The 27,604-nt window shown below is 40.7% G+C and overlaps 2 protein-coding genes across 5 annotated transcripts in view; one reads left to right on the top strand and one right to left on the bottom strand.

The window, feature by feature from the left end:
* Mfsd8 (major facilitator superfamily domain containing 8) overlaps positions 1–25,179 on the bottom strand; it is a 29,298-nt gene extending 4,119 nt beyond the window's left edge. Inside the window, exons 1-11 of the mRNA XM_036189463.1 lie at positions 24,907–25,179; positions 17,044–17,135; positions 14,252–14,295; positions 12,318–12,558; positions 11,099–11,212; positions 9,789–9,933; positions 8,028–8,083; positions 4,709–4,817; positions 1,940–2,074; positions 515–618; positions 183–430 (exon numbers count right to left, since the gene is read on the bottom strand). Of these exons, the coding sequence (XP_036045356.1) occupies positions 183–430; positions 515–618; positions 1,940–2,074; positions 4,709–4,817; positions 8,028–8,083; positions 9,789–9,933; positions 11,099–11,212; positions 12,318–12,558; positions 14,252–14,295; positions 17,044–17,135; positions 24,907–24,971 (1,353 nt within the window). The 5' untranslated portion in view covers positions 24,972–25,179. The remainder of the gene's footprint in view (positions 1–182; positions 431–514; positions 619–1,939; positions 2,075–4,708; positions 4,818–8,027; positions 8,084–9,788; positions 9,934–11,098; positions 11,213–12,317; positions 12,559–14,251; positions 14,296–17,043; positions 17,136–24,906) is intronic.
* A 15-nt stretch (positions 25,180–25,194) lies between these two features.
* The window catches only part of Abhd18 (abhydrolase domain containing 18), a 50,551-nt gene continuing 48,141 nt past the window's right edge, over positions 25,195–27,604 (top strand). For 2 of the 4 annotated variants that reach the window (XM_036189465.1, XM_036189468.1), the window contains exon 1: positions 25,199–25,440. The gene's annotated coding sequence lies outside the window, so the exon portion shown is untranslated. Of the gene's footprint in view, positions 25,441–27,604 lie in introns of all 4 variants that reach the window. The other 2 variants (XM_036189466.1, XM_036189464.1) reach the window with 2 other exon arrangements.

Below are 27,604 nucleotides of genomic sequence, written 5' to 3' on the forward strand. Positions count from 1 at the left end.
CAGCTTCAGAGCTGTCTAAGAAATCCACCTCTCCCCCAAAATTAGCCTTTTGTTTTGTTTTCCTTTTTCATTTGAAATGCTAAATCTGATTTTTAGAGTATGCTAAGCCAGCTTGTGTAAGAACAGAACTATGCAAAGGCAATGTGGAAACTATAATTCACATGGGTGCAGTGCTTAGTTACCTGAGGTTTGGGTCCTAGAACTTTTGAATATAGTGTATAGGACATGACGTTGCAGGCTGGATAGCCTATTCCAACTAGCACAGCAGCTGTCAGGAACTGGGCCAGATGGATCACTGGGGTGTACAGGCACCAGGCTTGTTCAATTGGGCACCCGGTTGGCTGTTCACTGTGATCTTCTCTTGCAGAATTCCAAAGATCAATAATAATTTCCCCAAATGTAGTATTAGGGATTGAGCTGTTGTGTAAATCTGTAAAATAAAGTGAAGATAAGGTATCATGCGCTACTTCTAAAGAATGGCAGGGCTGGTGCTAGAGAATTAAAATCACCATACCTTCCCACTGTACTTTGGGAAACTCATTTCCCCAGGGTAACAAGATAAAGAAGCCGACCCATACAACCACAAGTCCTCCCAGGAGAATAGCACGCTCATCAATCCTGTTGAACAGAAACTCTGATTTTGAAATGCAATATGAATTCACAGTTCCATGACCACAACTAAAAAAATTTAAGTAAAATTATTATACAATTCATTATATTTATCAATTAATGCAATTCTAAATAGAATCCCCCACTGAAAGCACCCAGTACCAAGCATGGCAGTGTACAACTATAGCCTCATCACCTAAGTACCAGGCAGGAACCCTGGGAGGGAGTTCAAGGCCAGTCTAGGCTGCATAGTGTGACCCTTTCTCAGGGGGAAAAAGGCTTCTCTGATAAACTGTTGATTTCAGATTAGGGGGTTGGCCTCTAGACGATGAATGTATTTATCTTTTCCTACAGAAAGTGGAGCACTTACCTAGCATGTGCAAAGCCTAGGATCCAATCCTAGCACTACAGAGCAAACAGTTAAACTGAAAATACATATAGGGAGGTCACAGTGTAGCTCAAGGTCCTGAGTTTAATCTCCATCACAATACAGAAAAGGAAACATACAGAGCTGCCAAAACTGTTGAAGACTAAATTCAACTGCCAGCAGTACCACACACACAAAATGAGTTATGTGGTCAGATAACTGAGAAATGATTGTAACTGTATTTGCCATGGTGATGATATAGTGTTCATAAGATGGAACCCTGATTATATGTTCTAAAATATATAAGCCTGTAAGTCCAGTACCTGAGAGGTAGAGGCAGGAGAATCAGTAATTCAAGGCTAGCCAGGGTACATAAGACCCCGACTCATAACAAAACACACACACAAAATCTATGTAAGTTCAATTTGTTCTTTGAGACATGGTCTCAATATGTAGCATGCAGGCACTCACAGACCTCCTGTCTCAGCCATCAGTATAGAGAGACTTTAATAACCAGAATTTTCCAAACTTAATCATTCACTCTCATAAGACAATGTTTTAAGAAATGCACTTTGAGTAACAGACATTAAAACACAATATATAACAATAGTATACAGTTACTTATTTGGTAAGGCATTTTACTATGCCAAAGTGATGCCATAGAATATAAAAATGTCATGCATTCTCAGTAAAGTTTTACCTTATTGCTAACTTTCAAGAACTATAATACAGCCAGGCATGGTAATACATGCCTTTATTCCCTGCACTCAGAGGCAGAATTCCAGGCTAGCCAGGTCTATGTAGTGAGTTCCAGGCTAGCCAAGGCTACAGTAAGATTCTGTCTTAATAATAAAAAAGTTGTAACACTTGAGAAAATGGACTAGTACATTGATTTGTATTAGCATTGCTTCATGTTTCTTTTTAAAGAAAGATTTGAAGTAAAACTAAAAACATATAACTTACTTTTTGGAAAGTAATTTAACCCCCATGAAAACAACAACTGCCTCCACTCCAAGAGCGGCAAGAATTATTCCATCATAGAGCACAGCCTGCTCCTGCGTCCAGGCGTACATGTCCATTGTTAATGGAGTGAGGATTCTAAGAAGAGAAAGCCAGACTTAGTTACTTAAATGGCAGTCATTACTGAGAATTAAATATAAGCATTCATAATAATACCTTCAAGAATACGCAACCCCTTTCATTTCAGTTTATATAAGGAACACAGGCACACTGCAGAAGGTTTGCAAACAGGAGACAACATAAATCGATTACAGCCCTATACTCCCAGCAACTATTCATGGTTATACTGTGGCTGAAATTAATCTCTTCTTGGTGGAGCTTTGAGCTTTAGGGATGAGACTCTGACTAGCGTCTCTTCGGGGGTCACTTCTACAGAGGGACTACTAGTCCCCTGTACAGAGCCTCTACAAAAGTAAATTTATTTTTCCTTTTTTCAGAGCTGAGGACCGAACTCAGGGCCTTGCACTTACTAGGCAAGCACTCTACGACTTAGCTAAATCCCTAGTCCCTACAAAAGTAAACTTTGTTGACATTTTCAAAGTCAGAAATGTATTTCAGTTTTGCTAGACGTGCACTTTCTAGATGTTTCCCCCTCGTTATTGAAGTGTATGTTCCCAGCAATGTCACACGGTCATGTTATTAGTGCCGACCTGTTAGAGCCTAGTAGATTTTCTCTCCCATCAGCACTTCGTGTTTCTTCCCTCCTATGAATACCTGCCTTTATACGGTTGTCTCCTTCCTTGACAAACCTAGCCCTATGTTCTACCATCTTCTGTTGGCTCACACAAAACAATTTATATTTTAAATGTTGTATTAAAAAAATAACAGTATCTTAAACTATGATGAGCTGATATAGAAAACAAATGCAAGCTTTCTCCAAGGGTTAAACAGTTAACACGTGCCCTAGCAATTCCAGTTCTTCCAGGCACAAATCCAAGAACTGAAGGCCACAACTCCAGCGGCCACTTGCACAGCAGGTTCACTCAACTTAGCTGCATGTGCCAACAGAGTTCTCATCAGCAGATGAGTTAGGAAAGTGATACACCATAACAGGAAGAACGAAAACCTTACAGTCAATGAAATGAGACAGGCATAAAAGCAAAATACTGCATGATGCAACTTATATGAGGTGCCTTTACAGGTAGGTCATCAGGAGCTGGTGACAGACATGGGGAGTAACCATAAGAGGGTGTGCAGCTGGATTGGGATGATGACAAGGTTATTCTCATGAGCCACAAAGCTGTTATCATACTTAATGCCACTGTATTCAACTTTTCAAAAACAGCTAAAGGATCTGGAGAGATGGCTTGAGACTAAGAGCACTCCTGCTCTTGCAGAGGACCCAGGTTTGATTCCCAGAACCACATGGTGGTTCACAACCATCTGTGATTCCAGTTTCAGGGACTGAGTTCTCACTTCTGACCTCTCTAGCACCAGGCACACACATGGCGCACATATATTACATGCAGGCAAAACACTCATAACACAATTTAAAAAATAAAAATAAATCTAAAACCTTTTTTAAATGAGTTAAAATGTTGGGCCTGGTTGTACAGGTCTATAAGTCCAAGTATAGGAGGTTGAGACAGAAGAATCACAAATTTAAGTCCTGCCTGAGCTGCAGTGGGAGTTTAAAGCCAGTCTAGAATGACTTAGTGAGAACCTGTCTCAAATTAAAAAGTAAGCTTTAAGAGTCAGCTCTCACCATGTAGGTCTAGGGATCAAACTCAGGTCTCTAGTTGGCAGCAAGTGTCTTTTCCCTTTCTCACTGGTCCCAAATAAGAATTAGTTAAGAATGTCCTCAGCACTTGCCTGGCATGCTTGAGATCCTAAATTTAATCCTCAATATTAGGAGGGAAAGGTTAATGTGATAAATTTTGTGTGTTGTGTTTTTTGCATTAAAAATGTTCTCTAAAATGAGTTATGACTTTCATGTAGGTGAATAATTTTGAAAATATACACACCAAGCACATCTACTGACAAGTATTGACCCAAAAATGTTACAGTTGTATGGAAATAAACCAGGTTGTCAAATTGTGACATTACAGCTTATGAGAGTTTAATACATGCTTCCCCTTCCCACTTTAAAACATGGGGGTTGGGGATTTAGCTCAGTGGTAGAGTGCTCGCCTAGCAAGCACAAGGCCCTGGGTTCGATCCTCAGCTCCAAAAAAAACAAAAAACAAAAAACCATGAAGTGGCTTTTTGCATGACCCGAGTGTGTGTGTGTGTGTGTGTGTGTGTGTGTGTGTGCGCGCGCGCCGCACACACAGCTGCATTTGCATATTTTTTTCTCTTTTGAAAGGGTCATGTAATTTTACAAAAAAGGATGAATGAAAGCTACACATTTGTGAATTTTATAATTTTTGATCAAGGATTAAATAGAACTAATATTGCCAGACTTAGTGTTAATTATGTCATAATACAAAATCTATACACATTTATATTTAAGTTTGGTCATAGTGGCACAGCACTTGGGAGGCAGAGACAGTCAGATCTCTGTGAGTTCAAGGCCATCCTGGTCTTCATAGAGAGTTCGAGCATAACCAGGTTACATAGCTCCTGTCTCAAAAAAAGCAAAAATTTTACTTAAGAAAAAAATGTGCTTTATGTGCGTTTTTAAAAACAAAATCTATATGCATAATTAACACTGCATTAAATAACATGGATTAGTAAGTAATCAGATATAAATAAAGACAGAATAAAACTTACGTTTCAAAAAGGGCAAAAATAAACAAAACCACAAAAAACAGAATATTGGTAGCCACAACAGCAACTTGGTCAATACTTCCTTCGGGATTATGAACTTCATCTGTATTTTCTATAAATAAGAGAAAAGTAATATTACTTATATGTGTAATTTTTCATATAAATAAAATAATATGAAACTATTAACTGGGTGTGGTGGCTCACACCTTAACCCCAGCACTTGGGAGGCTGAGGCTAGATGATCACAGCAAGTCTGAGGCCAGGCTGGGCTAAGGGGCGTGGGGAAAGAAAGAAACTAAAGTAACAGAAGGGAAGAAAGGAAAGGGAAAGGAGTAACAGGATTCCAAGAGTGGGTCATCTTCAAATGGCATTTAACGTAAGGGACCGCTCTTCCTGGAAACGTATTGGAGTTGCACTATCTACAGGAATTACTCAGGTCAGTTCATGTTGCTGTCTCCCAATCCAAAAGAGGGTTTTATAGACTTCTTGAAAAATACATTTGTTTTCAATTCCAGGTGCAGATTTTTCTACCTTACTAAATCTTAATTTTATAATGATTCTATTAAGTTCTATCAATAGTTCATTAAACCAGTTCCCACTTCCTTTCAATGGCTCTTTTTTTATTTCAACACTATATGAAGTTAGTGTTAGTAAAAATCTTTCTTTTGGGACCAGTGAGAAAGGGAAAAGACACTTGCTGCCAACTAGAGACCTGAGTTTGATCCCTAGACCTACATGGTGAGAGCTGACTCTCAAAGGCTGTTCTGTGATCCCTACATGCACAGCATGTCGTACACACAAAATAAACATACATATATAATTTTTCTCTTCCCTGTCATTAAAAAAAGTTATGTTAGATTTGTGGGAAGGAAGGGGGTGAGCAGGGGTGACAGGCAGATGGGAGGCGGCGGGAATGAGAGTGGTATTTATTGTATAGATGTATGAAACTGTCTAAAAATATATTAATTAAAAGTTGTGTTAATACTGGGCTTGGTGATATACACAGTTATCCCTGCACTCAGGAGGCTTAGGCAACAGCCTCCTGAAGGCCAGCCTGAGCTATATAACACCTATGTCAAAAATAAAAATTATTTGTAGCTTTGCATGGCAGTGGCTTTAGAGGCAAAGTACAATTTTGCACCTTGAACTATACAATTAAATCATATATTAAGTACAAACATTCCTGACATACCTTCAAAGTTATATACAGCCATATATCTGTTCACACTCTTATATTGTTACTCACTGTGAATGATGTAAATAACACAAGAGTGGACATGTATGCTGGGGGGAGAGGGAGGTAAAGGAGAGGCATGGTATAGCTTTTCTTGACATAGAAAAGCTGGTGTATGTTTTTTGTAATAGTGTCTGCCCTTCTACCTCGGAGGAAAGACTATTTAGAAATGTCTATACTATTTATAGGGAGTGGCTTTTGACTTTTGTTTCCAGTCACACCAAGAATACTGGTCACCTTCATCCAGGTCCCTTCACAGAAGCAGGCCCTAGTTCTTCTGACCCTTGTAATATTTGAGATATACCTTTCTAATTCTTAGTTACTACCCAGGGCCTGTCTTGACTTCTTTGAATGCTGCCCCAACAGATTGAAATTTCCTACATATATGGTTGTTTCCTGCAAGCTCTATTCAGTGCTGGCTGCTGTAAGGAATCTCAGAAATTTATCACAGGCTGAGGAAATTGACTAAGTGTCCTAATTACAAGAATTTTTGGGCCCAGCAGTGGTGGCCCATGCCTTTAATCCCAGCACTTGGGAGGCAGAGACAGGTGGATCTCTATAAGTTCAAGGCTGATATGGTCTACAGAGTGAGTTCCAGGACAGCCAGGGCTACAAAAAGAAACCCTGTCTCAAAAACCATACACAGACACAGACACAGACACACACACACACACACACACACACACACACACACACACACACACACACACAGAGAATTTTAAGGAAAGACTACTTCAGTATATTGATCCAATTTTTAAATTAAATTTATTGGTTGATTTTGACATGTATTAGTGTTTTATCTGCATATATGTATATGTTTGGCACTTGCAGAAGTCAGAAGAGGGCTTCAGGCCCCCTGAAACTGGAGTTACAGAAAGTTGTGAGCTACTATGTCCTCTGCAAGAACAGTCATGCTTTTAACTGCCCCACCTCCCAAATTTTATGTCCTTAGAAATTACAATCCCACTCAAAAAAAAACTTCTTTAAACCTGACAATCTTTAAATATTAAAAAATTGTGTGTTTACCATATGCATTTTATCAAGATATTTATTGAAATATAAAAATGATTTTATATGAATGTATTCAGTAAAATTACATTTGTTTTTATATAGTTTTATAAATCACTGAGCAAGTATCAACTTGCTTTCTTTCATATGGTTCAAGGCCACAACTGGTAACTAAATAACAACTTATTAAGTAAAATATCCCTACTTACCAGATTGGGAATTTACAAATAAGCCAAAAAAAGATTTACAGGACTGGGCTGTGACAATGTGTAAAGTGTCCACTGTGCAAGCATGAAGGTCTGAGTTCAGATCCCCAGCATCCACTGAAACTCAGATGTGGAGGTGCTAACCACTATTAACCAGCACTGGGGGACATAGACAGGTGGACTCTTGGGGCTCCCTAGCCAGCCATTCTATTCAAAATGGCAAGTTCCAGGTCAGTGAGAGACTGTCTCAGAAAGTAAGTGGAGAGCAGATAAGGAAAACATCTGACTCCATGTGCACCCACATGGGCAAGCATACCTGCACACATATGCACACATGCATAGACCACATGCCCACAAAATAATTTGAAAGATGAAAACATACATTTATAAAATAATAGAATGCCTACTATCATGATAAAGGTATTGGTAATTGCTGGAAGCCAGGTGTATGTAGATCCCAGCACTTACAAGGCTGAGGCAGAAGGATCTCAAGTTCTAGGCCAGCCTTGCCAAACACGTCATTTTCAAGGTAAGCCTGGACTACATATTGAGACACTGTCTCAAAACAACAGAACCTGTTTGAAACAGAAAAGGGCTCCCTGTACCAGAGTTACCAGAAATATGGCAAGGGGCACAGTGGTTTTAGGACACTAGCTATTTGAAAAAGACAAGTGATCATTAGCAATGGCTTTTAGCCTCACCAATAATAAACACCACATAACTGATAGGTATGGGTTCTTTTATTAATGTAGATTCCTTTCACCTTTGAAGATATTCTCCAGTCACCTACCGTATTGTGCTTAGAGGCAAAAGCCATGTAAATACCAAGCAAACAGGATGAGAATTTAGATAGTGCTACATAGGTTAACAGTACCTTCTTGAAAATTCACACTCTTACACTGCCGTCCTGAATCATCCACACGATGCTCTCTAAAGAAAAGCATAGACATTAATAAGACCTTACTTAATTCAGAAGCAGTTTTTTTTATTATTGGCACCCTGCCTTTTCCAGTCAGACACAATTTCTTTTATTGGCTTCTGAAAAATAGAGTTATTAATTACTAATAAATATAATCAATAAACCTAAAAGTACCTTTTTTTCCAGTACTGGTCATGAAGCATACAGCCTTATACATACCAGAAAAGCAAGCCTCAAAGCCTCAAGCTGGATCTCCAGTGTGAGCTTTGGTGAGAAAAGGCCCCGCACTGTTATCCAGGCTGCTCTCAAACATTTGGGGTCAAGTAACCCTCCCACCTCACTCTCCTGAATAGGAAGACTATATGTCACATAAAACAGTTCCAAAATTTATCTAGAAGCATACATGATTTACCTTAGTATGTATTTGAGGTTTTCAATGTTTTAAGAATTATAAGTGGTTTTGGAAAATTAAATGAAGCACTCAAAAAAAATATAACATAATATTAGGTTTGGTAGTACATAACTATATTCCCAACACTTTGGAGGCAAAGGCAAAAGAATCCTGAGTTCTCAGGCAGCCTTGGCTACATATTAAGACTTTTTCTAAAAGATAAAGTGAAAACAAATACAAAGATACAAAATAATACTAGTTTTAGAAAATGAAATACAATTTCTTTTCTTTTTCTGGTTTTTTGAGACACGGTTTCTCTGTGTAGCTCTGACTGTCCTGGAATTCACTCTGTAGGCTAGACTGGCCTCAGACTTCCACAGATCTGCCTGCCTCTGCCTCCTAAGTGCTGGAATTAAAGGTGTGCACCACCACTGCCAGGCGAAATACCATTTCTTTTCTTTCTTTTTTTTTTTTAAAGATTTATTTATTTATTATACACAGTGTTCTGTCTGCATATGTCCTTGCAGGTCAGAAGAGGGCACCAGATCTCATTACAGGTGGTTGCTGGGAATTGAACTCAGGACCTCTGGAAGAACAGTCAGTGCTATTAACCACTGAGCCATCTCTCTAGCCCGAAATACCATTTCTATACTTAGAATTTTATAGTTAGTAAATGAAGAATAGACCTTCTTAATCTGTGTTTATTCCTGATCTGTCTTATTACTGCAGTTACCAGTAACTGATCAAAAACTACAAACCCAATATAGACAGCAAAACCCAAAGACTTCACGGGACCAAGCCTCACAGCTCTGGTCTATAATGTCAGCTACCTGGAGGCTGAGGCAGAAAGACTACAAATTGAAGGCCTGCCTGGTACTCAGAGCACCAAGCAACTTAACAGGACCATATATCAAAATAAAAAGTAAAAAGTAAAAAGAGCTGGAGAGGGCCTTCAGCAGCTAAGAGCATTTGCTGCTCTTGCTGCGGACCCAGCTTTGGTTCCTGGCACCTAACTGTGTGTAACTCCAGTTCCAGGGGACCCAATTCTTCCTTCTGGTACCTGAGGGCACTGCATGCATGTGGTCCACATACATACATACAGGCAAAACACTTTAAAACATAAAAAAAAAACTTTATAAAGGGGGCTAGGGGCCTGGGAGATACAGAGTAGTGGTAATGGGCTTGATTAGCATGGATGAGGCCCAAGGGTCAATGCCCAGTGCTACAAATACAAAAAGACTACATAGGGATAATTATCCTTCAGTAATAACAGCCTGTTAACCTTTAGAATTTATAAACATAGCTTATCACTTCTGTGTAGTTACCTTAATATAAAGAGAATCAGAATAATGTTTAGAATTCCCAGGAAGGCGCCAAGTAAAACTGGTGCTGTGTACATGTTGATCTGCAGTTTAATGGTGTCCCATGTTACACCCTTTTCTCCAATGAGTGCAAAGCAAGTCTGGAAAACTAAAAAAGTAATATGTATACAAGTAAGTTTTGAAATGAGAAGCATAAGCTAAAAACTATAAAAGATGCTTACCACAGAACTGTTAGGGTCTATATGAAGCCACCATGTGTATTAAGGAATCTCAGCTGGAGTGAGAAAATTGACTCTTGGTTGATGGAGACAATTTATTCTTTTCTTGTATAAATCACAGACATACATATGTATATATGTATATATATATACATATATATACACAAATATATTAGTCTATGTGATAAGATATGTGGTATTAAACTTTCATGCAGGATGGCAGCAAGCACAGGTAAAAGGCCTATTGAACAATCTGGTTGACTCAAATAGTTAAAAATTTAATCAACTTCATTACAAGAAGAAAATGTAACTGTTTCAAGTCAAATATTTTGAATATTACTGTGCATGTGGCACTTAAATTTTACATACTTAGTATCACTTAATATTAAATCTGTAGTTAAAACTTGCATGGAACAGTTCTGGTCTTCATTCATGGTTGAGATGATTTTTCCACGGGCCTATCACTAACTGGGATCTAACTTCAGCTGAAGACAAAAGCAGATGCTGCCCTTACAACAGTACTAGGTACTAAGTACCCAGAAACATGTCAGCGCTGAGCTTGGGACTCCCCCACCTACTTCGGTGACTCTGGACACACTATACTGTAGGATCCTCACCTGTAGAATGAGGCAAGCAGCATTCAACTAAGAGCTCTGTTCTCAAGGCAAACTAATCTAGCAATATTAACATCTTAAAAACATTAATGTCCCTCCTGCTAAGGCTATAGCTCAGTGGCAGAGTGCTTCCTAGCATGCATAAAGCTTTGGGTTCAGTATTCAGTATCACACACACACACACACACACACACACACACACACACACACACATACACACATGCAGTTTGAGGGGATTACTGTTTTATTTTTATGATGATTTTTAGTTAACATATGAAATGTTTCATTATGATATTTTTATGCATATATATCACTATACTTGACTCTTGTTAACCCCTCTTACTTCCCTGGCTCCCTCCCTCCTTTCTAAAGTTTCTCTCCTTTTCCCTTTGGCCACAGCTTCACACATGGGTTACATTTAAATTTGAACCTCAAAGATTTTCCCAATTCAAATTTAAGAAGTCAAGTAAAGACCACCTACCTGGACCCAGAATAAAGCCCAAGGCTTGGCATGTGCTTGTATTGGCCATGGCACTTGTCCTTTCCTGAAGGGAAGTAGCACCAGCAATGTATGATCGAACAACAGCTACATTTCCTAAAAAGACACGAACAAAGTAAAGGAATCACCCTTCAGCTATCATACTCACCTCACTGGCTTTATACAGAGCAAGAAATACTGATGGTCATGTCTTCCTCTATATCATTGTACAAAATGTGTAAGATTTTTATTGAACACATAACTAAGAGAACAAAGTATTTTCACTGATACAGAAATAGTGCATCTAGGCTGGGTGGTACACACCTGTAATCCCAGCAACTGGGAGACAGAGGCCAGTCTAGGCCACATAGTGAGTTCTAGGACAGCCAAAGGTATACACTAAGACCCTGTCTCAAAACCAACTAACAACAAAACAAAAATCAAAATAGAACAAGCCTGCTCACATGAGTAAAAAAAGTTTTCAGATAATGTAAAAATGGCATTATAATACCAAGATTTTCTCATCAAATAATAGACAGCTGTACATTAACAGCAGAATGCTATGCTGTAAGGAAAAATGTCACAAACTACATTCATAGACATGTAATACAGAAACAGAAAGAGTCCACTAAGAATGTAACTAAACAATTTTGGGCTGGAGAGGGCACAGTGGTTAAGTTAAGCATTCATCCTGCTCTTGTAGCAGACCTGTGTTCAGATCCTAGCACCCACATCAGACAACTCACAAACGCCTGTAACTCCAGCTCCAGGGGATTCAATGCTGTCCTCTGGCCTGTGAGGGTCCTGCTCTCACATGCATATCTCCACATACACAATAAAAAATACAAGTTTTTTTAATTATTAATTAAACACATTATTTTATAGTAGAGACTCTGCTAGGAACCACAGAGCATTTAGAAAATACCATTTACTGCTTCTAATGCAAAAGGCTTATTATAATTGATGAGAACAGATGGAACAAAGGGAAGGCCAGAAACCGGTCAGAAAAGAAAAGGATCCATTCAAGGGCAAGAAGCTAGAGAGGACTCCACACCAGATAAAGCACTCAATGTGTATCTTGAAGATGAAGACTAATGGAAAATAGAAGAGAGAACCTGTAGGTAATAGGAGGGTCATGATGTATGTGGGATGTCACAGGGGAGACATGACTATGAACAGTAGGAAGAATGTGAATCTCATACACAAACACACACACAATTACCTGCTCCAAATCCCACCAATCCACGAGCAATCAACATGTAGTATTTATTATGAGCAGCTGGCACGTGGACATATGCATATAGGCAGTTGGCTGCCACCGAAATAAAGATGGAGACGATAAGAGGTTCTTTTCTTGGCCTATAATTAGACCATAAACCAAATAGAGGTGAAGCTACCATTTGGCCAAGACTAAATGAAGCAATAACCCAGCCCAAAAAACTTGCATCGGCTGTCTGATCAATCTGCAGAGAAAAGTAAATGCTTTAAGAATCATTACATAACAACAGTCTTAGGCTTCTGGCAGGTACAAACACTCTAAGGCAGACTTTTGTGTGACTATAAGTCTTCAGACCACTGGGTAACTAAGCACCTGGGAACGTGGCTGCTAGATCAGTTAGTAAAACCATATTTAGCTTTGTAACAAATATCCAGGCTGTATTCCAGAGTGGCTGAACCTTTGTGTGTTAGTATTTCTATGGAGAACTCCTGGTACATGTTAATAATCGTGGGGAAGTTCATCACTATACATTCGACATCATAGCACTGTATGGTAAGTACCAAGGATACAGAGATGAAGTGGAGTCGTCCCTTGGTGTCCTCAGAACTGACTCCAGGACTCCCAAGGACACCAGAATGAGTGCACACACAAGCCCTTCATATAGAACATTTGCATACCAACTACACATAACCTCTACAGGTGTAAATCATCTCTGATCACTTATAATACCTACTACAATGTAAATTCTATAAAGATAGCTGTCACACAGTAGTTCAGGGAGTAATAAAAATAGATTTAAAAACATACTTCCAAACCATAGTTACTCAAATTTTTGGATGCAGACAAAAAGAAAGAGGACCAATTAAGGAGAGAAAGCCTTCCCAGGTTAGGTGATGACTATCAGTGAAGGCTTTCCAGAGGCCATGAGAGGAGCAGAAGTGTGAAGGAAGGTAGAAAGAAGGAAGGGAAGGAGAGAAGAAGGAGAACACAGGAAGGAAGGCAAGGAAGGAGCTACAAAGAAGCTGGGAAAGGTGACTGAGTGTGACCTTGCAGAGCCTGGGTCACTGAAGAAGCTGTCGAACACACTGCTGTCTACTTATCAGCTAGTGGCCAAAGCCTAACACTCATGGGTCTTCAAAAAAAAAAGTCAGTAAGCAAGGAGTGAGATGATAAAGATACAGAGAATCTAAGACTAAGTAATCAGAGTTAGGACAAAAGCTGGCACAGGGTAAGCTCTGACCTTCATACGTGAAGGACAAAAAGTGAACTGAACACAGACTCTGCTTTCTTGTCACTCACTGTTCTAGGACAGAGCGGTTTAACAACCACATAATGTTGGCATTGTCCTAGGCATCATATGTAATCTAGAGATGATTACAGCATGGGGAATGTGCACAAATTATATGCAAATACTACATCACTTTATGTAGGGACTTGCACATCCAAACATTTTAGTAGACTTTGAGGGGACCTGAAAACCAATCTCACAGGAATATCAAGAGATAGCAATATTGCCTATCCTTTTCACAAAGTTTTCCTGAAAACTCAAATTAATTCCACAGGAAAATCATGAAGTTATTCCTCAGAAATACCATCTGTACATTTTAAGAATTCACTGTGACTACTTGAGCTGCTCCACTAGGGAGGTAGGTAGTGAGAGGTGTGGCATGGCTGACTAAAAGGTAAGCACACCTTTACTCTGGCTGCCACTCTCTGGGCATGAGTCTCTTCTTTGGCACTGCACCCTTTCTGCTTTAATTGTTTTTGTTTGTACAATGAAACATATGACTAACTTACACCTCCTTTGAGGAACAATTATTTTAATTTATTATGGGACAGATCAAACTACAGAATACCAAAGACACTCTCTAAACAATGCTTAACAACACTAGAATTACCTCTACTATTACTTAAAGAACAGATTGAAATGTACAAACCTTTTGAAGATATGGCCAGATTGACATTATCACAATAGAAAAACCTGCAAAGAGGCAGACATGTTTATTTGCATTATAATAATTTAATCACTATTATAGGTATAGCTTTTGGAAATATAGCACAGATTTTTAAAATATTCTGAGCCTGAAAAGTTATACAAACAAATGCTTAATTTATCAAGCAGTGAATTCTTAATTCTCAGGATAATAAACTCTAATATAAAATAGAAACACAAGGTAATCAATCATACTCCTGACTCTGCCTAACACAGCAAGAGCAAAGGATCTGCCTCCCTTCTCTCATATCCCTTACTCTAAGTGGAAATTACTGAATGCTTTGCCGAGCCTTCGCAGCTGATGTGACTAGAGGGAAGTTCTAGTCTTCTGCAGTGTTTGAAAGAGGAATCCACTACAGGGAAGATGAGGAAGAGAGAACACCATCTCAAGAGAGGTAGTATGTACTGAGATTCTTGAAGATGGCCACACTATAAATGCAAATTCCTGGTTTCTGATGGGTTTTCCCACTCAAGAACTACAATAGAAAACTCCTGCACTATTTGTCCATGTTATCTTTTACTTGTCTGTAGTGATAGGGATCAAACCCAGGGCCTCATGCATTTGAGGTAAGTACTCTACCACCCAGTTACAACCCAGCTCTATTTGTCCATTCTAAACATTAGGCAAAGCCAGTCGAAAGTTATGGAAAGCCTACTTTTTTCCCCCTTTGGTTTTTTTGAGACAGGGTTTCTCTATATAGCTTTGGTGCCTGTCCTGGATCTTGCTCTGTAGATCAGGCTGGCCTCAAACTCACAGAGGTCCGCCTGGCTCTGCCTCCCGAGTGCTGGGATTAAAGGCCTGCGCCACCACTGCCCGGCAGAAAGCCTACTTTTAAATGTTTAATAGCTTTACTGCTGGGTATAGTGGCCCATCTCTGTGATCTCAGCACTTGGGAGGCTGAGGCAGGGGGATCAAGAGTTTCAAACCAACGTGGATATGATCCATGGGGCTGGAGAGATGGCTCAGAGGTTAACAGCACTGGCTGTTCTTCCAGAGGTCTGAGTTCAATCCCCAGCAACCACATGGTGGCTCATAACCATCCACAATGAGATCTGGTGCCCTCTTCTGGCATGTAAACAGAACACTGTATGCGTAATAAATAAATAAATCTTTTTTTTTAAAGAAAGATATGATCCATGTACCAAATGACTCTCCTATGCCCTTTAAAATATACAATTCAAGGTGCTAGCAGTGTAGTGCAGTGGTAAAATACACAATTCATGTAAGGGGATAGAAGAGGGCAAGAGGAGGGCAACTATATTCAAAATTTATTGGGGCTGGGAAGATGGTTCAGTCTATAAAGTGCTTGCTACACAGGCCTGGAAACCTGGTTTGGACTCTCAGCATTAATTATATAAAAGCAAGTTGCAGAGGTCATCATTCATAACCCTAGTGCGGAGGAGAGAGGGTAGAGTCAGACAGGTCTGGCTTCTTTCACTAAAATAATGCCCTAAGATTCATGTATCTGATAGTATCTATTAGTAAGTTCTTTCTTTCATAAAGTCTGTTTTCTTGGGCTGGAAGGATAGCTCAGTAGTTAAGAGTGCTTGTTCTTCTAGAGGACCTGAATTAAGTTCCTAGCACCCATATGGTGGCTCATAGCAATCTGTTAATTCCAGCTCCCAAGTTCCATGCTATCCAACAGCTTCTTCTGACTTCCTCATGTACACACACAGTGCACATACAACATGCAGACAAAACACTCACATGCCAAAGAATTTTAAGTCTATTTTTTTATATAGGGTCTCACTATGTAGCCTTGGCTGTTAAGTCCATATTCTTGTTTTAATTTTATTATTACTGTGTGTGTGGATGACACACACATGTATATGAGTGCAGGCACACATGTGGAGGACAGAGGAAAGCTTGCAGAACACTATATGTTCCAGAGCTCAAACTCAGATCACTAGTTGAACTCAGTGGCCAGGCTTACATGGCAAGTGCTTTTATCCACTGAGCCATCTTGATGGACCTGAAGTCTGTTTTGAATGTAAGACTTTATTATCAGTTTCATCTTTATGTTTCTGTTTTATTTGGGGTATTGGGGGCAGGATGTTGGGGGTGGATGCCAGGCATCACTCCAGCACTGAGGGACACCCAGCTCTCTATGTATTTGGAATTGAATTGACTTTGATGAATAAAGGAATTAAGAACCAATTCTTAGGCAGACCTAGTAGCCCACACCTGTAATCTTAGCACTTAGGAGGCTGAAGCAGGAGGATCAAAGTGTAGGACACACAGTGAAACTGTCTCAAAACCTCTCCTACCCAGGGGCTATAAAAGAACACTCTACAATAAAGTTACATCAAGTTAAATGTTCAACATGCAAATTAAGATCTGAAGTAATCTTTCTTTTTCCTTTATTAAACTTGAAATTGTTTCTTAGAAAGCTGAATAATAAAAACTAAGTATTTAAAGGAAGAAAAAGTCAGTCCAGTAAGGTGGCACACACCTGTAATTCCAGCACTAAGGAGGCTAAGGCAGCAGAATCCTGAGTTCAAGATAGATAAGATGGGCACACTTTTAATCCCAGTACTTGGGAGGCAGCGGCAGGCGGATCTCTGAGGCCAGTCTGGTCTACAGAGAAAGTTCCAGGAAGCCAGGGCTACACAGAAAAGTCCTGTCTTAAAACAACAACAACCAATGAATCGACAAGTGAATAATCTTAACACTAGCACAAAGCTAAAGCATTTTAGTCTGAACTGTAGAACTGTGTTGTAACTCCCAGCACTTACCCACACTGCTGAGGAACATGGTTAGGTAGAGAACCCTAACAGATCTCCATCTACTCCTGTAATGCTCTTGGGTCTCTACCACGTCCCATTCTCTAGATGGAAAGAAGAAACGGGTTAACAGGTCCCTAATCTCAAAACTCCATATCCAAAATGTTATAGTAACCGAGGGTGGGAATTTTACCATCTGACCTCATTCAGTGAATTACAGCAAAAATGCATGTGCAGTAAGATATTCTATACCATCTACTAAAAGATCCAAAACTGGAAAATCCTAAGCATTTCAGATAATGTACAAGGGCTGGACTTCCTGGTCATTAGAGGCAGGTATTTATGCATTACTAATTTTACTCTCTCTTCTCTAAACATATGAAAGTTATATAACAGCAATAATTTCTTAATGTTAGCACCTCTGAATAAGCACTTTAAATTTCACTGGGTTGTAGGATTGTATTAATGTACCATTTGGACAAGACACCTTTAAGAAGTAAAACATTTTTCAAAGCAATTACTTTACTAGTTTTTTTCTTTTGCAAGTTTTCCTGTTTATATGGTGTGTGTGTGTGTGTGTGTGTGTGTGTGTGTGTGTGTGTGCGTGCATGTGGAAGCCTGGTGGCAGATATAGCTAGTCTGCTAGCCAGGTGGCTTCAGCAATCCATTTCTGACCTCCAATGCTGAAATTACAGGTGGGCCATCATACCCACCTGACATTTACATGAGTTTCTGGGGATCCAAATTCTAGTCCTCTTGCTTGCTCAGCAAGCATTTTAACCACTGAGCCATTTCCCCAGCTCTACTGTTCTATTGCTGAATGTGGTAGGAATTTGTTAATCTAACAGGATGAATAAATTTTCTTAAAGTTATAAAAACTAGCTACAAGAAATAGATCTCCCACAAATGGGATATATTAAAAATTAATTACTGTCAAGGATGGTAAGAAGGGAAAAGGTTCCTGCCTCATGAACTGAATTCCCTCCCTAGATCCCATATGGTGGAAAGAAATGACTCCCCCAAATTGTGACTGACCTCTACAGATATACCATGGCATGTATCTGCACACATACAAAGGAATGATTAAATACAGTAAAGATATATTTTTTTCAATTATTACTCTCATGTTTCTGGTATGTCCTACTTGATGGCAGCATATTACCTTTGCTGTGAGCTGTTCTGACTGGAATGATGTCACCTAAGACAGCCCTAGCCAGGATCTTCCTGGAGCACTGACCTTTGCTGTGACATGAATTACCAAATAAATTCTACTTGTGAACCAAAGAGCTTATGATGACACAGCAGATTGGTTTTTTATTCTAGATAATTATAATCTGAACTAAAAGCAAATATATTAATTGACAACTTACCTCGGTTAGGTGATACCTGAGTGCTTATGCTCATTAAGTGATCACAAAGGTCCAGAGTTGGCAAACTTACCATGTGTGAGCACTACTCTTTACAAAAAACAACACACACTTAACAAAGGCCTACATATGCACCAAGAGTATTTTCTTTTGGAGAAAGAACTTGGTTGATTTGTTGTTGTTGCTGCTATTGTTTGGTTCGAATAAGGTCTTTCTATGTAGCCCAGGCTGGCCCCAGAGTCTAAATCTTCCTGCTTCAGTAAAGTTCTATACCACAATATCTGTGGTCCCAACACTATTTTATAAAATAGACCTTGATGTTGTTGAATTTAATCACTAATGAAGAGATTTTTTTCAAATGTGTTGTGTTTATAAAGGCAGAAAGGGAAGAAGAGAAACATGTTTTAGATCTACTATTTGTCAAGGATATTCACTACTGATATATGTGTGTTTTATTTTTGTTACATTTACTAATTATTTTATTTATTATGTATATGTGTATGGGTTTAAGTGATGCAGCATGCATATGGAGGTCAGAGGATGAACTGGGAGTCAGTTCTTTCTGCCCCGTAGATCCAGGGATCAAAGTTAAGGTCATCAAGCTCAGAAGCAAGCTCCTTCACCATCTCTCTAGCCCCCACATTTTAAGTGCTTAAAACACTGCATATATAATATTGTGACCTCCACACAGAGACCTTTTAATTGTGATTTAAAATACCTGAAAAATACCAGAACTCAAGATGCCTATATTACAAAATCAATATACCTGAGTTAAATGTATACCATTGCAGTTAACTACATACTGTGTTATTGAATCCCAAAGTATGGTCTCTTACATCAATTTAATACTTGGTTAGTATTATACTTTTAGTGACCCATTATTATTCTCTGGAGATTAGACATTAAACACTATTATCATTTTATAAGAAGTATCAGGACAATCTGTATTTTCAAATAACTATTTCCCTGAGCTCTTTCTCAGCTGGGAACAAGAAATAACTTACCTATGTGAAGAAAAGTAATAAAACTTTGAGTGACTCCAACAGCGCTCAATGAAACAACAACAAACAAAAACAACTTCCCTACCCAGAAGACAGTTACAAGTTCAAGGCCAAACCTGGCTATGTAGTAAATGTAGGGCAGCCTGGGCTATAGAGTGAGAACCTGTCTCAAAAAGAAAACAAAACCAAACTTTTCTTATCAAGCCTGGAATCCTGGCACTCAAGAAGCTAAGGCAAAACATGTGGTGGTATAAGCCTCAATGTCTCAGTACTAGGCAGAAGGATCAGGAGTTCAAGTGCTTAGTGACTTCAAGGTCAGCCTGGGCTCCAAGACACTCAAATTTTTATGAAATTATATGAAGTTTTAAAATTTGTTGTTTATGTACATGGATGTTTTGCTTGCATGTATGTCTGTGCACTGCACCAAATATATGCAGTGCCCATGGAGACCAGAAGAGGGTGACAGATGCCCTGGAAATAGTTACAGATGGTTATGAGCTGCCATATGGATGCTAGGAAGCAAACCTGGGTCTTCTCCAAGAGTAACAAGTGCTCATAACTTCTAAATAATCTCTCCAGCCCCCAAATGTCTTCTTATAATGATATCTCTTAAAAATTGAAGGGATGAGAAAATTTAAAGTCAGGATTTAATGGCTACCTTCTACATAATGGATGAAAACAAAAATGCTCAAATTTTGGTTGAAGGGCAATTTGAGGGCAGGATAACTCCCACTGTCTAAACCCTAATCATAGAACAAGAAATGAACATTTATAATGAAAACTACAGTGTCCATTCTTCCAACAAATGATGGGGTCTGGCATTCCTCATCATGGGGGCCACTTCTGATGGAATATTTTAGCATTTCTCAATATTACTCATGTGACAGTCTTGTGGCCAAGGAACAAACAGTCCACGAATCTACATTGTCAGATAGCCCTTAGAACACTGACCTACACCTAGGAGTCAATTGTCACATGAGCAAAGATAGGTCCAGGGACAGTTTGTTTTGTGATATAGGGTCCCTATGTAGTCCTGGCTGTCCTGGAATTCACTATGTTGAACAGGCTGGCCTTGAACTTACACCTGCTTTTGCCTTCTGAGTGCTGGGACAGTCCTAAGCTAAAGAGTTTAAAACAGGATAGAACAAACACATGAAAAGTGATTGTCACCGGGCGGTGGTGGCGCACGCCTATAATCCCAGCCCTGGCAGAGCCAGGTGGATCTCTTTGAGTTCGAGTCCAGCCTGGGCTACAGAGTGAGTTCCAGGAAAGGCACAAAGCTACAGAGAAACCCTGTCTTGAAAAAAAAAAAAAAAGAAGTGATTGTCTTGTATTTATAAAGTGTGTGTTTGTGTGTTTATTACATTATTGGAACAATTAGAGAAACAAAGAATACAGAGCATAAATTGTATAATGCTCTTGAACTCTAGTAGTACAATAGTGATGCAGTTGTATAAGGGATGCATTTGTTCTTGAAAGAGGCAGGCTTTGAAAATGTACTTGGAATAAGTATTACAATGTCTAAAACTTACTTCAGTTTGGCAAAAGGGGTGTGTGTGTGTGTGTGTGTGTGTGTGTGTGTGTGTGTGTGTGTGTGTATGTGTATACAGGGACATTTGATTGGTGTGGAAAAGACTAAATAAAAAGGTATTATTAGGTGTTCACTAAACTGTTATTTGAACTTTTCCCTGTATTTGAAATCTTTCAAAGTAATAGATTTTATTTGCTCATTTTAATTTAGAAAGCTCCCGGGTCATTTATCTTCCTAGTTTGTCATAATAGGAATAGCACAATATGACTGTTCTTCAGTTGATTTTTCTACATTTCTTATATCTTTTTAATTTTGATTACACAAACATGTCAGATGGCTGAGACTGGTTTTTACAGGCTTCTGCTCTACCAGGGTATAAGACCAAATACTGTAGCTTGGCACGGTGCCTCGAACCTTTAATCCTAGCACTCAGGAGGCAGAGGCAGGAGGACCTCTGAATTTGAGACCAGCCTGGCCTACAGAGCAAGTTCCAAGCCAGCTAGGGATACATAGTGAGACCCTGTCTAAACAAACAGACATACACAAAAACAACAAACAAGCAAAAGAAATTCTGTACTTACTTCCAAGGGGATTTGTTTAACTTTTACTTTTTGTCTACTATCACTGCTACATTCTAGCATTAATTTTCCAACTGGAATTCTCTTTCAAGTAAAACTGCAGTGGTCTAACATGTCCACAACCACAGCTCCAAATGACAGAATGTTTAACAAATTTGTGACTGAAAATCCAGGAAGTGTACACAATACACTGATGTAACCTGAACACCTAGGTAAAACTGAACAGGAACTAATAAAAAAAAAATGCTACATTTGGATTCAGTGTATTTTCTTGCAGAGACTAGGGCAAACCGGCACTATACTTGTGAAGGTACAGCTCTGGACTTAACTACTCCAGACTCAGAGCTGGAGGAAAGCAGGGTATGCTTCCCGAGAGGGCAGTGTTGTATAGAACTGGGGAGATATAACAAATAAAAATGTCCTATATAAAGGAGTGCACTGTAAGACAAGCACATAGCACTTGCCTGACATTGTTACTGCAACACTTGGGAGGGAAGGCAGGAAGATCCTAAGTTCAAGGCCAGCCTCTGCCACAGAGTGACTTGTGAGCCAGCCTGAACTCCATAATGAGAACCTGTTTGAAATAAAATGGAGTGGTGTGGGGGGGGGGGGGGCGTGTTTGCAGGCAATGTAAGGACAGATGGTGCGGTAATATTTCTTTTTTTGAGCTGAGGATCGAACCCCTAGCCTCGCGCTAGCACTCTACCACTGAGCTAAATCACCAACCCCGGTAATATTTCTTTATAGGCTAAAGTTGAAACAAGAATTTGAATTTCCTGTAGCATTTCAGGAAACTCTAAGGTATGGCTAGCAAGCCATAATCTGAAAGTCCAATCTAGACACTACCTGTCTGTACCTTGAGAGCTAAGACTAGTTTTGCAGGTGAATATTTGTTACCAGTTTGATGATAGAACACTAATTTCAAAGTCCAATTCTCTCATCAATATACCAACCTACCTCATTTAGTATGATTTGTGAATTGTTTCTTGTTTGTCTAAGTATCTACACTATCCTTGACTTTGCCTTTTGGCCTGAACAAACCTAAACTATCTACCAATGGGAACATTACAGGAAGTGTGCCAACTCCTGTTCTCTTAAATGAAACTCATAAAGTAGGCCAGTTGGAAGCATTAGACATTCAAGACACAAAAAGGACCCGCGCCAATTAGATCAATATGTTATCTAGGAAGGGCTGCTGGCTGACTAACTTGAAGTTTGCGCAGTAAGTGAATGAAGCAAAACCTGTCAGTCATGAGTGGGGAATCAAAGTATGATTTAAAGACAGCACATCTGTTGAACTGTTCTGAAATATTTCCTTTTTATTTTAAAATGCTAAATATAAAACCTCAGCCTAATGAACTTTTTATGGACAGGAAGATCTGAATGTAGATGGATCCTAACACAATCACTTATTGTAAAGGAAGCTAAAAGTAGGAGAAAATATGTTTATGCAGGCTTGTTTGGATAAGGTCACTACATGTACAGTCGTAAATTCATATTAATATGGTTAACTGTGACTCAAGAATCTATCTGGAAAACACAAATCTAACATGAAATATAACAGGAAAGAATCAGCAGCAAAAAGAACACTAAGAAATGGACACGTCACAGACTTACGCTCTTGACTAACAAGGGGAGCTGAGCTCTCCAGCCCTGTCAGAGCCAGTACATTGGGGCTCCTCAGGACAGCAGCAGGGTAAAAATGAGTGCAGAAGCCAGCAGCTCCAAAGGAGGGCGCTGCTCTTTCAAAACAAAGCTCAGCATTGCTAGGAATTTGAATCTCAAGATAAAATCAAGTAACATGGGGCTGGGCGGTGGTGGCACATGCCTTTAATTCCAGCACTGGTGAGGCAGACAGGTGGATCTCTGTAAGTTCAAGGCCAGCTTGGTCTACAGAGCGAGATCCAGGACAGGCACCAAAACTACATGGAGAAATCCTGTCTCAAAAAACCTAAATAAATAAATAAACAAACAAACAAACAAATAAATAATCAAGTAACATGAAACTGCAATACTTATACTCTAGTAAATCAAAGACCACGGAGGTTCAATGTGGTTACAAAAAGGGATTAGTGCTGAAGATAAAGGAGCAAAAAATAAGATTTAGCCTGAAGCTTAACTGTCATTTTTTAAAAATCTACTTAGTATAGTTACTATGTTTTGCCGGGTGTGGAGGCACACATCCCTGTAATTCCAGCATATCTGAGGGGATGTCAGGAGGATCAGGAATTCAAATCATACTTGGCCATATATTGAGGTTGAGGCCAGTATGGGTTTCAGGAGACCCTATCTCAAAATACAAAGCACACAGTGGTGAAGGTATTTCAGTGGCTCAGGGTACTTGCCCTCAAGCCTGAGGACCCGAGGTATGATCCTAGAACCTACTTGGTAGATGGAGAGAACCTAGTACCACAAGTTGTCCTCTGACCTCTACTCAGACCTTGACACGTGCCACTCCCTCCCCTCAAATAAATGTAATTAAAAAAATGCTTCAGCCGCGCGGTGGTGGCCAACGCCTTTAATTCGAGCACTCGGGAGGCAGAGGCAGGTGGATCTCTGTGAGTTCGAGGCCAGCCTGGTCTACCAAGTGAGTTCCAGGAAAGGCACAAAGCTACACAGAGAAACCCTGTCTCGAAAAACAAAACAAAACAAAATGCTTCAAATAAAACTCAATAAAATAATACTGTTTCCTAAAGGTAAAAATACATACTGGTGCAGTGAGACAAGTGCAAACTTTTCAACATGAGTGCTCCTAGATTAGGATCAAAATGAGAATTACAATATCAAAACACTAATGGGACGCTTGACGAGTAATCTTTATTTTGTCCCCGTGGCATTGAGCAAAAGATGAGCCATTTTAAACGGGTTTATTTGCCAAGTATGAAGACGTTACCAAGCCACCAGGCAGGTCAGGAAAAGGCCAATACTCTCGAGTGTCGGTTAAAACCATCATTTGAGGGCTTTTGCGAAATGTGGAGAGTGGTCAGCTGCAGAGGGTCAACAGGATGCAGTGTCTGCTGTAAAAGAGGCAGCTTGGGTTTCTTTATTTCATACAAAACTAAGGAAAAATCGAAAGTGGAGAGGGGAAACGAAGCTCTCAAGCAGGAAGGAACTCCCATAACAGGACTTGGGCAGGAACCTCAAGGCTGCAGTGTTCTGGAGTCCACACAGGCTTCAATGTGAAGCTGCCGTGACTTCTGACCCCCACGTGAAGCATCCCCTTCCCCAGCCTCCTGGTACCTGGGTGCGATTCTCCACTAGTGCCAAGTAAACGCGATAATTGGGGAGCATGTCCGGAGCGGCTCCGGAGGCGACCGCCCGGCCCACGCATGTGCGGCCGGGCTTCGGGTCAGGGCGGTGGACACGCAGAACCGAGCCAGTCCCACCCGCCTGCTCACCTGCTTCCGGGCGAGCCGGGGTCCAGGAGAGGCTCCCGCTCGGCCTCGCTGCCCAGGCTCGCCATAAGGACAGCGCTCACTAGGCGGCGCGCCGCCCACTCTCGCGACACCTGCTCCTTCTCCTCGGCTTGAGCTGTCAAAACACTCCTGCGACTGCGCGTGCGCGCCGAGGGGCCGGAAGCGGACCGGCAGTCAAGGGGAAGTTTGAGGCGGAGCCTCACGGGAGGTGGCGGCGGCGGCGGTGGCGACGATGGCGGCGGTGGTGGTGGTGGTGGTGGTGGTGAAGGTGGTGAAGTAGGCCGGAAGGGGTGGGACGAGGCCAGAGCCGCCTGCTCGGGGCGTGTCCTGCGGGAGCCCCGCCCCGCGTCCGTCCTCTTTGCCCGCCAGGCTGGCGGCGAGCCCGCTGCTGGGTCTGAGGATATTCAACCCTTGGCAGATCGAGCTGAGGCTAAAGGCCGGTCCCTAGAGCGCGGAGATCGGCGGTGCCAGGAGGCTCAGCGGGCTCCCCTTCCAGTGCACGTCTGCGAGCGGCTTGTAAGTAGCAGCCGGTGCGCTCCTGGCTTCTGCTGCGTACGTGCGGGGCAGCACGGTCTCAGGGAGGGCGTTGGCGACCCCTGCCCTTGAGCCCCGCTCGCCCGAGGCTCCTCACCTGGGGTGTCTGAGGGACAGGACTGTGATGGTAGCCAGCCGCTGCTGCCTCGCTGGCTCCGGGCCCCTCGAGCCCCAGCTTTGCAAAAACCCCTCAGCAGAACCTGCTTAGCTCCAACTAGCTACTTTCATCATCAGGAGCATGAGAGTGCTCACCAGACCCAGATGCTGTTTACTTCCTTGTCGCTGTTATTATATCCCTGCCATTGGACTTGTCAGCTAATAGGTGCCAGCGTTTTGCTATCTCTAGATAACATTGTCACGTGATTTCATTGGCTCACATCTGTGCTAGGAGATGTGTAAAGCAGACACATTTCTACTTTACCATGACCTGACGTCGAGATAAGTTACCTGGAATCGAATCTCAGTGGGGAGGAAGCAGAGTTGGGACCCAAACTCAACTGTTTTAATTAGTATTAGCGCTTAGTCCTGCCTCATATGAGCTCTCTGTTGTGGGGTGTTGCCATCACCTCACCTCTGACCTTTCATTTGTGATCCCCTCATGTATGGCCAGGTAGGCATACCCCACTAGAGAACAGCTAAACTTGAAGTGTGTTTTCTGTTAGCTTCTGAATCCAGCTCTGATTATTTGATACTTGATTGGATTCAGTCTTGCAGATTCATTTATGGTAACAAAAACATGCAGATTCTTCTGATTGGTTTCAAAAATATAGATGGGTAGAAAATGAAGTATTTTTCAACCATGACATTGCTTCCTGTGTCATAGTTATCTTTTCTAATCCTGGAGGTTGGCACAATTTGTCGGACATATATAGTGGAAGAAGAAATTTTTAACTAGCATCCCACCAAGTAGAATGTGGGGTGTGTGTGTGTGTGTGTGTGTGTGTGTGTGTGTTGAAAGAATGCTGCTTCACTTCCCTCATTTCACCCCTACAATAATTTTCTAAAGAGGAGCGGGATTGTCTCAAGCAGACAAAGGAGTAAAAGGCAGAGGGAAGAGATAAGTTTCTGAGCGCTGCACAACTAACCAACAATGGCTTGAATTCAAGAAACAGGGCTCCTCGGAGAGGAAAACCTGTGCTGTCCACCACCAGCTTTCCTGTCAACAGATGCCAATAGGAATATCTTCTCACGCTTCCTGATATCAAAACAAGCATTCGGTGTTTATTCCATTGAAATAATTTGTTGCTATGTATTAGTTCCAAGTGTAGTTTCCCACTTTGAAGTCGAGGTGGCTCACTCAATGTCACAGAGCTAGTGGAGAAACCTTTTTCCACTACGGCCTCCAAGTGATGACTTCAGACCACAGAAACACATGCTGCCAGTACATAAACAACTCCTAATCTAAATAGAATGATTGCTCAGAAACATATTGTAAGTAGCAATCAAAGCAAACATGGAGGACAACTGTGTTTTTTTTAAATAGTCCACCAAAAAGAGGAGCAAAAATTGAAGAGATTAAATAAGTCCCTTGCTGAATGAATTACTCAAAGATGTAGGACTGGTTGGGTATTCTTCCCCCACTCCTTTCTTTTTTGGTGAACTAAACCTTGCAAATGCTCTACAGGAAAGTTACCAACTGAGCTGTATGCCCAGACCTTTGTTGGGTTTTCTTGAATGATTGTTCAGAACAGATAGTTACATGCCTCCCAAACACTTCCTCTTCTACAGTGTAAGAGTAAAAGTAATTAAATTGATTGCCTAAGAGTAGAAGATTTTAACAGAGTTGACAATTTTGTGATTTGAAAGTGGGAAATGGGGTGCTGAGAGATGGATCGGAGGTTAAAGGCACTTGTTGCTCTTGCAGAGGATCAGAATTTGATTCCCATCACCTACATGGTAACTAACAATCATCCAGTTCTAAGGGATCTGATGCCCTCCCTCTTCAGACCTCAACAGGCACCAGGCACATACATGGTGCACATACATACATGCAGGCAAACACTGACACACATAAATTAAAAAACATTGAAATGAAAATTAGGTCTCTGCGGGGGGGGGGGGGGGGGGGGACGACAAGATCGAAGTTATTGTACCTGATAGATTAAAAATTACATTTTAAATTTTTGTGTGCAAATATGTGCAGGTG

Source organism: Onychomys torridus, chromosome 6 (genome assembly GCF_903995425.1).
Source record: "Onychomys torridus chromosome 6, mOncTor1.1, whole genome shotgun sequence".
Lineage (NCBI taxonomy): Eukaryota > Metazoa > Chordata > Mammalia > Rodentia > Cricetidae > Onychomys > Onychomys torridus.